This window comes from Gouania willdenowi, chromosome 24, assembly GCF_900634775.1.
Source record: "Gouania willdenowi chromosome 24, fGouWil2.1, whole genome shotgun sequence".
NCBI classification, from domain to species: Eukaryota; Metazoa; Chordata; class Actinopteri; order Blenniiformes; family Gobiesocidae; genus Gouania; species Gouania willdenowi.
The window spans coordinates 3,881,599-3,898,311 of NC_041066.1; the positions used below are offsets into that span (position 1 = coordinate 3,881,599).

The window sequence follows — 16,713 nt, forward strand, 5'->3', positions numbered from 1 at the left end:
TGACCATCCTTGTTGGGGGCCGCCTTTCATTCTTACAGGATGGAAGCTTCTTTGTACTCCTTTTTTTTATTTAATTTTATAATAAATCTTTTTTCATAAAATCATCATGCTTCGACTGGACTTCATCATTCAACCAGAGCATAAATCATGTCTCCAAATGAGGTCAACCGCAAATTTGCCGTGACACACGTTAATCCCAAATACCTTTAGGTGCTATCACTCACTCATTCCCTCTGTCCACAGCCACCACCATTATAGCTAAGCTTCACACTTGTTACTATACTGGCTTGGTTACGCAACATAATAAGCACAATATATTCTACAACTTCACATCTCACCCTCACTGTATAACAATCTATTCTTCCCCACCCTTTTTATTTCCTATCTTGAGTCTCTCCTCCCTGCTCCCTTTCCCCTTCCCCTCCCCCTCCACTTAGGTGTAACACTGCTCTCCCTTTTTATATCCTCCCTATAATAAAAGATTTCTTACCCTTCCTTAGGGAGGGCTGGTGATGGTCACAATTAAGCAATAAAATAAATCAATTTATTTTATTGCAATAACAAAACATGCGTTGCTGTCTCATAATGATTGCACTTCTTGTAGTGTTGACCTTTGACAGCATGTGCAGACAAGGGAAGAAAAAAAAAAAGTGATCATTCTTTCACTCCACACTTCGTGGTGGTGAGCTACTATTGTAACCACAGGCAGACTGACCACCACCTACACTCACACACTACATTCATACTAGGCAATGTGGGTGAAGTGTCTTGCCCAAGGACACAATGACAGATACCACTGGGGCGACTGCCACCCCACTGTGGCACGTAGAATTCTCAGTGGTCTCCTATCCAACTACTAACCAGGTCCAGACCTTCTGAGATTTAACGAGATCTGGCAATGACAGGCTGGTATGGCCACAAGTGTGCACGCAGACCCTCAGGCGGACGCAGACCTTGACTCGTATGAGTCAAAACAATAGCCTCGACAATCCAGTGTGACAGGCGTTGCTTAGTAACAGGCTTCCCTTACAGGGGTTAGCCCAGGAGATGAACAGCTGATCGCTCCTCCTGAGGCTCCTTGTCATGTCCATATAAGTGCGCACCGCACAAACTGGACACAACACAAGAAGCCGCTGCCCATCTTGTGAGGCAAAAAAGGCAAAAAAGGTCAATGGGAGAACATGAGCCCACCACCTTTGGCACAAAGGCCGGGTTGAGCTTCAAAATTATCCTTTCACAATTCTAAACCTCTACGCCCCCAACAATGACGACCCTGAATTCTTCCACAGAGTTTTTTCGGCGTTATCGGACCTATCTGCAGACTCATCTTTAATCATCGGAGGTGACTTCAATCTGGCACTCAACACATCATTAGACAGATCCAGTAAGTGCCCAAATACAAAACCGTCTCGATCTGCTAAAGTATTAATGAATTACATGGATGATCTTGAAATAGGAGAAGTATGGAGACTGAACAACCCAACTAAAAAAGAATACACCTTCTCCCCTGTGCATAAATCCTTCTCCCGAATTGATTTTTTTCTCTCAAATAATTCCATCGCACATAAGATTTCCTCTAAAATACATCCTATAATCAGTGAATTTGGTAAAATGATAAGAAAAGAATGGGAGGACTTTCTGTTAACAAACGATTCTCTGGAAGTGTCACCGTCCTTACTCTGGGAAACCGGCAAGGCTGTCATCAGAGGAAAGATTATATCATACTCTTCTTATAAGAAAAAACAGGAACAGATAGCAGAAAAAATGATTGAAGAAAAAATTAAGAAGCTTACGAAAGAATACGCAGCTAACCCGTCTGAACTTTTATGGAAAAAACTCCAAAATACAAAACTTAATCTGGACATCATTTTATCTAAAAAAAACTGATTTTATTTTGCAGCAATTGCGGTACAAAAACTTTGACTGCAATAATAAATCAGGCAAATATTTAGCAAATCAGCTTAAATACAACAAAGAAAACTATTTCATAGTGGCAATTTCTGATAATTCAGGTCAAACTTTAAACTTACTCAGGACATTAACAAAAATTTTCATTATTATTATCAAAACCTATACTCATCAAACTTAAAACCTGACGCTGAAGGTATTAAAACCTTCCTCAATAACAAACCTACCACAGCTCACCATAGATCAGAAAACCACCTTAGACTCACCATTAACCTTACAAGAACTACAAAATGCTTTGGATAGCATGTATACAGGCAAAGCACCCGGTCCAGATGGGTTCCCTGCTGAATTCCCAAAACACTTCTGGTCAATGCTGGCTCCGCTTTTTTTCAGAGTAGTAACAGAGATTAAAAATGAAGGTTATGTAGGAGGCCATATGAATACAGCAAACATTAACTTATTACTTAAACCAGACAAAAACCCCATGTTATCCTCAAGCTACCGTCCCATCTCACTTATTAACACAGACAAAAAAATTATTTCCAAAGCACTCACTTCTAGGTTAGAGAAAGTAGTACAGTCAATTATATACCAAGACCATTTATTAAAAATTTATTAAAAATAGACACTCCACAGACAATGTTAGAAGACTGTTTAATTTGATCAACATAGTACAGAACAATAATCTTGTCACTTGACGCAGAAAAAGCATTCGATAGAGTCAACTGGTCATTCCTCCTTGCTGTCCTTGGCAACTTTGGCTTTGGAGAATCATTCATACAATGGATCTCCACCCTATACTCTAAACCTAAGGCCTCAGTAACCACTAACAAAATAACATCCTAAAGCTTCACACTACAGAGGGGAACCAGACAAGGTTGCCCACTCTCACCCTTGCTTTTTGCAATATTTGTTGAACCTCTCGCAGCAGCTGTTCGTCAGAATTCTGTTATTAATTGAATACACTCCAATCCATTTCAGAACACAAAATTAATCTTTATGCAGATCATATTTTACTCTATTTGGAAGAACCCCAATCCTCATTAGAAGAAGTATTTAAACTAATAAACAGTTTCTCTAAATAATCAGACTATTCCATTAACTGGTCAAAATCATCAATCCTTCCATTAACAAAAAATCATGGAACCCAGCAACCCAAAACCCAAAATACCCCTCCTCCACAAATACAATTAAATATCTAGGCTTAAGTATATCACCAAACCTAAATGAATTAATTAAACTGAATCTAGATCCGCTGTTGGATAAAGTCACAGAAGATCTGTGGAGATGGAGCAATCTCCCCATCTCACTCCTTGGCAGAATAGCCTCAGTTAAAATGAAAATCTGTTCTCTATGATCCCGCTGAAACCACCAATGCAATGGTTCAAAAGATTAGATTCTGCAATTACAAAATTCTATGCTAGGAATAAAAAAACAAAAATAAGCCTTTCAACCCATCAAAAAAATAAAAAGCCCCTAATTTCACGCATTATTACTTAGCAAACCAAATTCTATATTTAATAGAATGGCTAAAACCAAAAGAATACCACAACACCTGGCTAGAAATAGAACAGCTAGACTGCAAACATATTAAACTCGCTGATCTCCCTTTTATCACTGCGACCCTCAAACATCATAACTGCTTTAAAAACCCACTGATTGCCTCCACCCTGACTGCGTGGTGGAAAGCCCTTTACATTACAAATGTTCAATTAAAAACTAGCATGTTGTCTCCAATCTGGCACAACCCCGACTTTAGAAACAAAAAAACGCCGCTGTATCTAAAAACATGGGAAGAGAGCGGAATTATTCATCTCCAAGACCTCTTCGAAAATGATAAGCTCAGGACATATAACAATCTAACCCAAACATTCAATATAAACAAAAGTAACCTTCTTCAGTACTTACAAGTAACAGACAAAATTTGTTGTAATACTTTTAAGATTACTAAAAATACAAATCTTCAGCTAATTCAATACAAGGTCCTCCACAGATCCCACATTACCCAACAGAAAATGTATAAAATGGGCTTCTTCGTAACAGACATCTGCCCTCAGTGCACCCAGGGAACAGCTGATTCATATTTATATGCCGTATGGCTTTGTTCGCCAGTTCAACAGTTATGGTTTCTAGTCACTGAAAAACTGTCCTCCACTTTTGCTGGAGATTTTGCTTCCGCATTTACAGAGGCGAGTCTCAGAGCATCCCGTCCCCTTGGTGAAAGGATCCTTGGCCTCCATCACTGCGCTGACGCAGGCAAGGAGAATAGGTGGTTAGCCTGAGCAACTACGTGGCGGCTAACAGGTGCATGAAGGGAGGCAGGCCAACGTGTGCTGGAGTGTCGAAAGACGTCGAGGACAGCATTTGGCTTGAGACAACAGCTGGCGTGCTAGCATCCAAAAGCTCAGATACCATGGTATGGCGCTTGGAGCTGAGCTGTTCACTGGCGTGAGCGCCCGAAAGGATGACCAACGTGCCCAGAAACCCGGAGGCGTCGAGGGCAGGGCTCGGCCTGAGACTACAGCTGGTGTACTGATGACTGGGAGCTCCGGACCTTGGCGCGGTGCAGAGCGTGGAGTGGGGCAGTCACCGGAGTGAGAGAGCCGCGAGGAAGGCCACTGTGTGCGCCAGAGCGTCAGCGCTGGGAGAGAGCTGTAAGCCAGAGCTGAGGCATGGAGGTTCAATACCTCGCGGTGATGAACAGGACAGCACTTAACCGAGCAGAGCAAGGTAAGCGCTGGCTTCTTCTTGAATTGGTGTGGTCCAGGCACATGTGTCTAAACTTATCAGTGTCCGTCGACTGGAAACCGAAGATTCATCTGAAGAAAGTTGAGCTGATAAAAAATGCGAGATATGCTGAGAGAAAGAAGAGGTGTTTGAATGGAGCGTGTCTGTCTGCTTCCTCCTTTTATAGGAGGTGGGAGTGTCCCTGACGAATGGACATGTTTCACCAGCCAATCAGGATTGGCCGATTGAGAAAATGCTTCTGAGGGCTGCCGATAGGAATGCATCCCATAGTGAGACATCTCTTGAAATATTATGAAATAGAACTCTCTGTGAAGGCCTTGGTGTCCATCAGTCCACAGTGAGATACTTTTTGTTGCTGTATTTTTTAAGTTTGTAAAAGAGAACCTGGTGTTTCACAGCATTACTGCTAAACCAAAGTGAATCTGTTCTAAAAGGGATCTGTGTGCAGGTAAAAAAAAAAAAAAAAAAAATTATGGTGGAGGTGGCATCAAAATTAGGGGCTGCTTTGTCACCTCAGAGCCTGGAATGATTGTGATTATCGTTAGGGAAATGCAATTTTGAAAGTTTGAGATATTTTGCTGGTGAATTTCAGTCCAATAATTCAAGTTTAACAGAGGATTGATGACGCAACAAAGACGATGAATAACAGAGCAATTACACTTACTTTGAGTGAGGTTGGTAGAGACCTTTAGCAAAGTTTTCCTTGTAGAATCTCATGGAGGAGGTGATACAGCCAGACGTCCAGTAGATCATCACATTAGTGAGCAAATCATCTAAAGAAAACTTCCTACAAAGCATGAGACAGGCATGTCATAATCAAAGTAATGTGAGCCAATTAATTCACAAATGCAAAAAAGCCTGTCTGTTTACCCTTCTGTGTTCACCTGATTCCTCACCCCAATATAATATTTGCACAACTTTAGATCAGTGACGAGCAGTCCGGGTAGGCAAGGTAGGCAGTGCCTTCCCAAGGGTGAAGTGATATTTTCATTATTTGTTTTGATTATAATATAATTATAATCTATTTATTTTTCCATTACCTATGAGTTTGAAAATGTCAGCATTTTGTGCTTTTCATAGCCCAAATGACTAAACATCGCTATTTCCTGGTATGGCAGAGACGCTGCACAGTCTCACTCCGTTGTAACGCAGAAGGCCACACTCTCTCCTAAAAGCACATTGCTGCTCTGCCTCTGTTCCCATTGCGTGTTTTTATGCGTTTGAGCATCCGCTGTCAGTTCCCCAAGATGAAAACCATTTACGTAAAAAGGCAGCTCTCTATTCTGCCTTTGGACGTAACCGCACTATGCTAAATGCTATACTTACGTTCAGAGTGCATTAGTGAATTGATAAAGCGGGGCCACTGCTATGTTCTCAAGCTAGTGGGCGAGATAACACTACAGGTGGGATGACAGCGCTAGAGACGATAAAGAAACTTTCTTTTGAGGAACGACGACAGCTTTTAAAAGATGGGAGACAAACACCTGAGCGACCAGACCTTCAGCAAAGGTAAGGTCAGAAAATGTTTCATACTTTCCACAGTGAATGGTACAAAAGGAAGGATTGACTTTGTGGATGTGTCTCAGTGATTTTGTTAGATTAACACTTGCCAACAGAAACATATGGAATTGTCATTGGTGTTGACATTGGTGGTTTCGATTTGCAACGTCATGCCTACCCAACACTTGTAGCTGTGCATGGAAACAAATTACTGGTCGTGCTCAATACACAGAGGGGGCCCACAGACCCACAGGTGGGGACTCTTACTCTTGGACAAAAAAGGAGCAATACATAAGTCACATTACTGATGAACTGGTGAATTGAATCATTACTAATACATAAATAAATCAAAACAAAAAATGGATGTTACAAAAAGCATTACAATATGTGATTAAAAGAACCAGAGGTGGTGTAATTAATCTCCTAATGCTCCTCGTTTCTTGTAGTAGTAGTAGCTAGCGGTATTAAAACTGTCCTCAAAAAAGCTGTGTAATTGTTTTTGCAAAAGTGTCAATTCGTAGAAATTCGAACATCTATTGTTCCTCACACCAGCCTCAGAGTCAATAGTCAGTCACCTGTTTATTTGGATATTATTTGGACTGTAACACCACAAAACAAAACATAAACGTGAGCAGCTTTTTACGAGCTAAAACATTCGCAGACTGCATGAAAACAGGAGCAGGACCAGAAAACTGCTGAAATAAAACCCAAACAGGCCTATTGTGTGTGCAGACTCTGTCCAGGACCTGTGGAGGGAACCGAGGTGCTGCAGACTTCTGTTCTCACTCTAATTTCCCTGTAAATATCCAAATATTTCACAAACAGTACAAGATTTATATATAAAATGCTGCATATCTGATTTTGATATTTCTGTATTTCTGTTTAGGTTTTAAAGGAAACATATCATGCTAAATCCACTTTTGCACAAATGCATTTTGATGTATATTTAGATTGTTTAGAAGCACAGAAAAGTTCAAATTAATCTCTTCAGGGGCTCCGTTGATATCTTTATATTCTGTTTTGGTCATATTTTTCAATCTGTTTCGATTGTTCGATTCTCTGTTCCGTTTTTTGAACAATAATGTCAGCGGAACTGCCAAATTAGGACATTGACTCCAGGCCCAACACTTCGAGCAATCCGTCATTTTTATTTCTCGCTTTTATTTTGTAGTCCAAGCTCCAGGATGCAGAAGTTACGAGAGGAGAAATCAAAATGTTTGGTTGTTGGACGTAGTAACCCACACGCTTCATTACAACGTCTCCCAGCATCAGAACCTTTTCAAAGTGCCTGGTTAAGTTTTATTTTTCACAGAAATGTACCCACATCTGTGGGTAAGGTCATTTTTGTGTGCGCGCAGCACTTCGAGGATGAATGCTTCAGCAACCTCCGCCAGTATAAAGAAGGATTTGCCGAAAGACTTTGTCTGATTGAGGGGTCAATTCCTTCTATCTTTGGAGACGACGAACAGAGCACTCCGGTAAGCTGTAAATAACGCTAAAAAGTGTGATGATAAGACGTCCCTGTCATTGTTTTGTTAGCATTAGCAGTTGCACCGTCTTCATATGTTAGCGCTGTGTGCTCGTTTTAGATCCTTGATGATATGGCCTACGTGGTTTAATTTAAGTCTAAAGTTTTCATTAGTCATTTCATTTTGCCGTTTTTGTCTCCGAAAAGACTGTATTAAAATGCATTTCGTGACGTTAGCTTGGCGCTAGCGTTAGCTCGGTGCTTGTGTTAGCTCACTTGTTAGGGTTCTGCAGGTTCATCATCTTCATTTTCATCTCGCTCCGCCGGGTCAGACTCTGGCTCAAACATGTAAAGCTGGATGGACAAGTATTCCGTTGTTGACATTGTGTAAATAACTTGTGAATAAACTTTTTCTGCGCCGCTACATAGCCATATCTCTTCTATCAAACTACAAAAATGGCCGAGCAGGGTGGAGTTGAACCTGGAGAGGGGGCGGGGTATGAAGTGTCTCATTTGCATTTAAAGAGACCGCAGCAAAACGAGTTGCTCTTAGAAGCACAACAGAAAAGGGGTAGAAAAGGGGTCTGGGGAGCTATAATAATGAGGAATTCAGACCCAAGCAGTGCAGTTCCGCTTTATATAGACCACAACTGTATGATTTATATCTAAAAAGGAAGGATTTAAAACCATGATATGTCGGGGACTTCCGGGTTTGCATCTATGGAGTAGTCACGTTTGTGTATGCTCCCGAACTTTTATAACTTCTACATGGTTAGTCACCAACTTTGACTTTATTTTCGTTCAGTTTTGCCCCTGTTGGAGTGATTTGTGCCTACTATTTTGGAAATGTCGAGAAAGGGGAAGAGGGAAGATCAGGAACAACGAGAGGACTTGGCTAGCATTACTAGCACAATTACCGCATTGCTAACAACAAAGCTAGCGGAGCATAAAGCTGAACTTCTGACGGAGATTAAAGACACCTACGTGAGGTACGAGGCCAAGCTGGATAGTGTTCAAACAACCGTCGATGACCACAAACAGCGTATTTCCAGCCTGGAGCTGTTCGCTAACGCCACCAGTGCAGATCTTACGGGTGCCCAGGCTACGCTAAATGCGCTGGTAGCCGAGAATGCTAAACTAAAAGCCACAGTGATGGACCTCGAAGGCCGAAGCCGGAGGAACAACGTCCGGATACTGGGTCTCCCAGAAAACATCGAGAGGTCTACCAAGCCGACAGATTTCTTCTCACAGCTGCTTTTTGATATGCTTGGCATCGACATTTTGTCATCACCACCAGAGCTGGACAGGGCTCATCGCACGCTCACTGCTAAACCAGGCCCCTCTGACAGGCCCCGGCCTGTTCTCGTTTGTTTCCATAACTTCCAAGCTCGGGAACGTGTGGTGCAAGGAGCTCGCAGGCTGAGGGGCAAGCTGAAGTACAAAGACGTCCCTATCCATATTGTGGAGGACTACCCCCCCCGTGGTTCTGCAGCAGCGCGCCCCGTACCGAGGCGTCATGAAGCGGCTGTACGAGTTAGGCCTCAAGCCTGCCCTGCGGTACCCAGCTAGGCTATCTATCGTACTCCAAGACGGGACGAGGAAATTTCTCCCATCCGTGAAGGAAGCCACGGACTTTGCCAACGCAAGAGAACGACAGGATGCGGGACCACCGGTAGACAATTGACTTGTACCTTGTTTTTCCTGGTCACCGTGAGCATATTAGCCCTTTTCTTTAGCTTACGACTGTTAGCCTCAATGCTACCTGGCTGCTATATTTTTAGCAATGTGACTCACTCGAGGAAAGTTTGACTTTTTACAGCATAGTTGTCATTCCTCAGCTGGCTTCTATCTACCTTCTCGTTTAATATGCTGTAGCTATTTGCATTTTTTTTTTTTTTCTACTTCTGGGGCTACAAACAGCGACGTTCCTTTTAAGTTATTGAAAGACCTCTCTTTCTTCAGTCCTCACTATTCTATTTACAATTGTTGATGGATCTTTAATTGGGGCAAAGGTTTTTTTTTTTTTTTTTTTTTTTTTTTTTTTTTTTTTTTGGTGAAGTTACCATAATTCTAATGCCTTACAATCGGGGAGTTGTGACTTTTCTTTCATTCAAACTGGAAGTTCTACTGTTGGTGTTGTTTACACCTTTGTGCAATGGACACATTATTTCTTTGACGCATGGGAGTGTTTTAGGCCAAGGGAGTTTGAGTTCTTGTTCTTTGTTGTGTGGTATGTATGTGTGTATGCTTGGGTTTCCCCGGGGTTTTTTTTTTTTTTTTTCTTTTCTTTTTCTTCTCTCAGTCCCTCTCTATTTGGATGTTGCTTTACGCATTTTATTACTTGTCACCTTTGCTCTCATCTTCAGGTGCCAGTTTTATTCCTCATGTGCTCAGAATCCCAGCTGTGCCCACCTGTGTCATATCAACAAAATTCTATCGCTGAGGTATGACCTCTACCCACACTGCTCTTAGGTTTGTATCGTGGAATGTGTGGGGGCTGGGGACTGCTACAAAGTTGGGGCGAGTAATGGCGCACTTGAATCAGCTTAGAGTTGACATATGTTTTATTCAAGAAACTCACATGCTCGATAAAGAAGTCACGCGGTTTAGGAGGAACTGGGTTGGGGCGGTGTACCACTCCACGTTTAATAGTAAAGCAAGGGGTGTTGCTATACTTATTAGAAAAGGTATTCCATTTGTGATGAATAACTCTGTTACCGATTCCAATGGCAGATATGTTATGATTTCTGGAATGCTTCAGGTTACACCTCTTTTATTAGTATGTGTGTACGGCCCTAATTGCGACAACAGCTACATTTTTGCTGCTTTCCCAAATATTCAAAACCATTATATAATTATGGGGGGTGACTTTAACCTTGTTCACGACCCGGTGCTGGATCGTTCTTCTAACAAAACAGTTCCACTCACGCGGTCAGCAAGGACCCTGTCCACACTCTCTCAGGCCTTACTGATCCTTGGAGAACACATTTTCCAAGCGTTAGAGGCTTCTCATTCCTTTCTCATGTTCATCACACATACTCGCGAATTGATTTTTTTCTTTTAGATGTTCGGCTGCTCTCGAGGGTTGTCTCTGTGGATTATCATAGTATTGCAGTATCTGATCATGCACCAACGTCTCTTGATTTGGCCTTGCTTGCTCGAGTTGGTTTGCCTAGGGTGTGGAGGTTCAATTCTGTGCTCTTGGCAGAGGAATGTTATAGACAATTCATACAGTCCCAAATTTCTCTATTTATGGATGTTAATGATTCACCTGATATAAGTAGGGGCAATCTCTGGGAAGCATCTAAAGCTTATATCAGAGGTCAGCTCATCTCATTTGTTTCTAGTAGGAAAAAAGAGGAGACTTCTACCATTTCTGGTCTTCTAAGGGATCTTAAGGAGGTTGACGAATTATATGCTATTAATCCTTTTTTTTTTTTTTTAAATATGCTATTAATCCTGATCCTTCTCTCTACAAAAGACGTGTTACTCTACAGATGGATTTTGACCTGGCCTCTACCACACAAAGGTCAGAACTCTGCTCCTGAAATCCAGACAACGCTTTTATGAATCTGGTGATAAGGCAGGGAAGCTTCTTTCGCATCAGGCCAGGGCTGAGGCTTCTGCTAGACTGATCCCAATGATTAAGTCTACCTCTGGGGTAACCATAACAGATCCAAATGAGATAAACAAAACCTTCGCAGAGTTTTATGCTGCTCTTTATACTTCAGATGCTCCTCTTCCGCCCGATGCCGTATTGGACGGGATTGACTTTCCTCATGTTGAAAGTGTTAAAGCAGAGATTTTAGGTGCCCCAGTCACCTTGGCGGAGGTTCAGGGGGCAATTGGTGCACTCCAGAGTGGCAAGTCCCCTGGACCCGATGGCTTCACGGTTGAATATTATAAGGCTTTTTCATCCTCACTTTGTCCCATTCTGAGAGACATGTATAATGAGGCCTTTGCCCTTGGCCGTCTCCCAGGCACCTTGTCGGAGGCCACTATCTCATTGTTTCTCAAGAAGGACAAGGACCCCCTGCTTTGCGGCAGTTACAGGCCAATATCTCTTCTAAATGTCGACTTTAAAATTCTTTCAAAGATTCTTGCCTCTCGTCTGCAGTGCGTTTTACCACCTATTATTGGACCAGACCAGACTGGCTTTATGCCGGGTCGGCACTCGTCATCCAATACCAGACGCCTTCTTAACATCATTAGCTCTAAAAGTTCCCTGGTACCGGAGGTGGTGGTCTCACTTGACGCAGAGAAGGCCTTCGATAGGGTCGAATGGGGCTTTTTGTTTGGGGTGCTGTCCAGATTTGGGCTAGGTGAAGCGTTCCTTGACTGGGTCAAACTTCTTTATTCTTCCCCAAGGGCGTCTGTTAGGACGGGTGATACACTATCTCGTTATTTCTCTTTACATCGTGGCACTAGGAAAGATTGCCCACTTTCCCCTTTGTTATTTGTTTTGGTGATAGAACCCCTAGCCCTTTGGCTACGTTCAGAGGCTAACTGTAAAGGCATCACGCGTGCGGATACAGTGCATAAGGTTTCGTTGTACGCAGACGATCTTCTTCTTTACGTCTCAGACCCTGCCTCCTCTTTTCCTACAATTTTTAACATTCTAAATGACTATGGTAGTGTGTCTGGTTACAAACTTAACTATCAAAAGAGTGAGTTGTTCCTCATCAACAATCCTGCCAAGAAGGTCTCTACTTCCATATCGCCATTTAAATTTTCAATTGCTGGCTTTCGATATTTGGGTATCCACATTTCTCATTTTCTTTCAGACCTATATCGCAATAATTTCGGTCCTCTGATCGACAAAACTGAGGGGGACTTTGACCGCTGGTTGGCATTGCCCCTCTCACTCATTGGTTGGATAAGTCTGGTTAAGATGGTGATTTTTCCGAGGTTTTTATATCTGTTTCAGCACCTTCCCGTGTTTCTCAGCAAGTCTTTTTTTGACAAGTTGGACAAGCTGATTTCAACGTTCCTATGGGCCGGCAAACCACCCAGAATTCGTAAATCAGTTTTGCAGTCCCCTAGGGACAAAGGTGGGTTTGCCTTGCCAGTTTTCAGGTTTTATTATTGGTCAGCTAACATACAGAAGCTTCTGATTTGGATGCGCGAGGAGCCGGATTTGCTGCCGTGTTGGGTACAGTTGGAAAGGAAACTGTCTCCATTCTCACTGCGTTCGCTATTATGCTCACAACTCCCACTTCCACTCTCGCGCCTAGTAGGTTGCCCTGTAGTGTTGACCTCGTTAACGATTTGGAATCAGTACAGAAAACAACTTGGGCTCTCAGGCCCTTCGACTTTGACCTCTGTCTACAAGAACTGTGCCTTCGAACCATCCAGAACTGATCCAGTGTTCCGGGTCTGGTTTAGCAATGGGATAAAATCAGTCAAAGATTTGTATACAGACGATGTGTTTTCTTCATTTGAACAGCTTTCCACTAAATTTAGCCTCCCAAGACATCATCTTTTCCTTTTTTTTTCAGGTTAGGAACGTTGTTAAAAAACTTTTTCCACACTTCCCAAATCGTCCTCCCGAAACCTCATTAGACACTGTTTTGTGTGTAGACCCTGTGGTTAAGGGATCCATCTCTGTTCTGTACAAGTCTATTTGGTTAGCATCCTCGTCATCCCTTACGGCCATTAAGAATGTATGGGAGGAAAGCCTTAATGTAAGACTGACTGAAGAACAATGGAACTCCACTCTGTCTCTTATTCACGGATCTTCCATTTGTGCCCGTCACAGACTTATACAATGTAAGGTTTTTTTCAGGGTCCACTACACTAATGCTAGACTGTCCAAAATGTATTCATCTGTAAGCGATTCCTGTGGCAGGTGTAAGCTGTCCCCAGCAAATCACGTGCACATGTTCTGGTCATGTCCCAAACTGGGACCGTTCTGGGCATATATCTTTGAAACACTGAGTAGAGCCTATGGCTGCGTTATCGCTCCAAACTCTCTGTCTGCAATTTTTGGTATTTCTCCGAATGCGCAGCTACCTAGAACATCTAAACGAGCCCTGGCATTTACAACTCTCCTGGCCCGTAGAATAATTTTGCTTCTTTGGAGGCTCCCCCGTCCCCCCTCACATATCTGGTGGGTTAAAGAGGTACTGTATAACCTGAAGCTTGAGAAGCTGAGGTGTTCACTCAATGGCTCTGTAAAAACATTTCATGACACATGGGATTCTTTTGTGCAATATATCGACTCTCTAGATATTCCTTTTGGTCCGGAGGATGAGTAATAAGCTTGTCTACCTAATTTTTCTCTTTAATTGCTCTGCTGTACTTATTTTATTTATTTTTATTTTATTTTTGTTTTTCTCCTCATCTTTGTAATTAATTGTGTGTGTGTGTGTGTGTGTGTGTGTTTGCTGTTATCTGGCCCTGGGTGGGGAGGAGGGTGGGGTGGTAGACGTACAACTGTTTATTTGAAAATGTGACTCGCAGTATTTAACCACGGCTGTATGTTGGGTTCTGTGTGATAAAAATTCAATAAATAAAGTTGGAAAAAAAAACAAAAAAAAAAAAAAAACCATGATATGTCCCCTTTAAGTCAGTAAAACAAATAACCACACCGTTTGTTATTTTGATTTGGTTTTAAAACGGAAAACCAAAGAACGAAGAGTACACGATTGCGGAAGTGCAGACTTAAATGTGAAGCAGTTATTGATTCATGTGGATTACAGAATAAATACAAATTAAAGTATTGTTAATTACAGAGGTTTCTGTCTTTTTGTTGGACAGATCAGTATTTGTTTTGCTTCAGGTGGATTTGTTTATTTTATATCAGACAAAGTCCTGATGTGAGATGGTGGAGCTTAAAGGTCTTGTTAGCTCAAATCATGTTGCATCATTGATATAGACTGTAGCTTCATTTAAATTATTTTCAATCATCTGCCTCTTCTTGCAACGGTCGCTGCAGTCGTCACTGACAGTCCCCACATACCTGAAGAACGTGCTAAATTTATGTGCAAAAACAGGCCCCTCAAACATTTAGGGTTTGATAAATTTGAATGTGCAAGCTGCATATTAATGCCTTTGCATCTTCTCCTCCCAATCTGCACTCATTGCATGTTCTCAAGTTTTCTGTGGTGCATGCTTGATGTCACAGTCATTAGACTGAGGTGAGAGACAGGAGCTCTGCAGGACAAATCAGATGAAGACATCTGATTTAAAGTCTGTGAATAGTCACCTGGTTAGTCCCCCATCCTCCAGGTTCCTGAAGTCATTGCACGTCCAAGTGGAAAACTTCTCCAAAATGTAGGCAGCCAGACCCACTGGAGAGTCATTCAAAGCTCTCCCTGAAAAAGGTGAAATATTCAGCTTTAAAGAGTAACTAAAGAGGGTTTGTCCAATGTGCTTATAAAATTCAAGAATGCCTTGATTATAGGCAGAGCTCCTGGACCAGTTAAGACATGTCCAGTCTATACAATAAAAATTTATCTATGCTATGCTAACTACCTACTCATCAATACTCAGTATACCTCTCTATTCACAATTATCTCTCCAATCCACTCACCACAGAGTCCAATGGTAAAAATTTGATTGTAATAGACAGATTTCAACCCGTAGAGGGCAGTCACTCTTATCCATTTACACTTTGGAGACATGTGAAAATAACGATACATCTCATACATGTGCTGACATAGTTATAGCTCCACATAATCATACTCAACCCTGCTGTGTTTTAAATGTGAACAGTGAGCATATATTTAAATGTTTATATTAATATATCTGAGTGAAAATTAATGCACGTACTGGTACATGAACTGTAAAATGTGAATACAATCGTACAAACTTGGCAACAACACATGATCCATGTATCTTGATGCACAGCAGTGTGTGCGCTTCTGCAACAGACTGCAGTGTCTGTAATAGACTGCAGTGGAAAGCTGTTGGCTGCACTGTGCTATTTACCAACCTGGGGAAGAAATAAGCTGTGCCCACGCATGTGCGCGCTCTGTGGCAGACCTACAACTTCCCGAAATTATGAAAATTTCAGCTGTGAATTTGTGACGCAGTCCTGTAGCAAAAACACTATGAAGGCATATCTCAGATGTCACATTTTACACCGTTTACAACATTGACAAATGCTGTAAATAACCACAAAATAAATTCTCTTTTTTTCTACACGCTACTCTGAAATTCCTTATCCTCGTCACTTCTGCCACGAACGAGAACATAGAATCCCATTGGTCAGCAGGCTTGTTTTGATGCAAAAAAAAAATTCATGAGCTCCTTTGCATTGACCATTTATTTTTAGAATGTGGGCATGTCGAGGATGAAATGAAGTGAATTCACCTGCGCCAACTGTGTATGCACGTGAGCTACGCCAGGTTTCATAAACCTGAATTATTTTTGGAGTAGTGCATTTTCAGATTTTTGACGTACGTTCACTTTTTTCTACTCAATATTTTATAAATGAGGCCCAAGCTCATTTAAAATCAATTTCTACTGAATTTTCAACAGTTTGCGTGTCTCCTGGTCCTTTGTCTACTTCCAATTCCTGTACGATATACTTTGAAAAAAAATCTTTACATTTTAACAACTAGTACAGTGCCCGTCGGAAGTATGTATTCATGTGGGAGCATAAGGGGTATATTTGCGGGTGCAAAATGTAGGTGCAATTTTCCTGGTTTAATTCTATGGGACATGTGCATGACTTCATCATCACTTTTATATTTTTTTGTATGGTGTATTTTTCTGTAACGTATGTTTTTTGGAGTCATGTGTATTTGTGTATCTTTTTGTGCATAAATGTTTGCTGTTTTTTTATTTACATTTTTTTGTAATGTGTTTTTTTGGAGTTATGTATTTTTGTATAATTATTGTTTTTATTGCTATTGTAGTGTGAATCAGGAGTAATTTTGTGTATTTTTCTGTAAATATATATTTTTTTTAAGTCGACTACAGTGCCCGTCGGAAGTACTATAAAGGGGTATATTTGCAGGTGCAAAGTAAAATAGTGTGTGCAATTTCCCTGGTTTAATTCTATGAGCCATGCGCATGATAAATGTGTTGGGTTTTTTTTTAACTCATTTTTATATTTTTTTCGTTTGGTGATTTTTTTCTGT

The 16,713-nt window shown here is 41.5% G+C and overlaps 1 protein-coding gene across 3 annotated transcripts in view; it reads right to left on the bottom strand.

The window, feature by feature from the left end:
• Positions 1–16,713, bottom strand: part of ephx1 (epoxide hydrolase 1, microsomal (xenobiotic)) — a 53,627-nt gene that overhangs the window by 5,880 nt on the left and 31,034 nt on the right. For all 3 annotated transcript variants that reach the window (XM_028439403.1, XM_028439404.1, XM_028439402.1), the window contains 2 exons: positions 14,832–14,940; positions 5,321–5,443 (listed from right to left, as the gene is read on the bottom strand). In XM_028439403.1, coding sequence (XP_028295204.1) covers positions 5,321–5,443; positions 14,832–14,940 — 232 coding nt within the window. The remainder of the gene's footprint in view (positions 1–5,320; positions 5,444–14,831; positions 14,941–16,713) is intronic.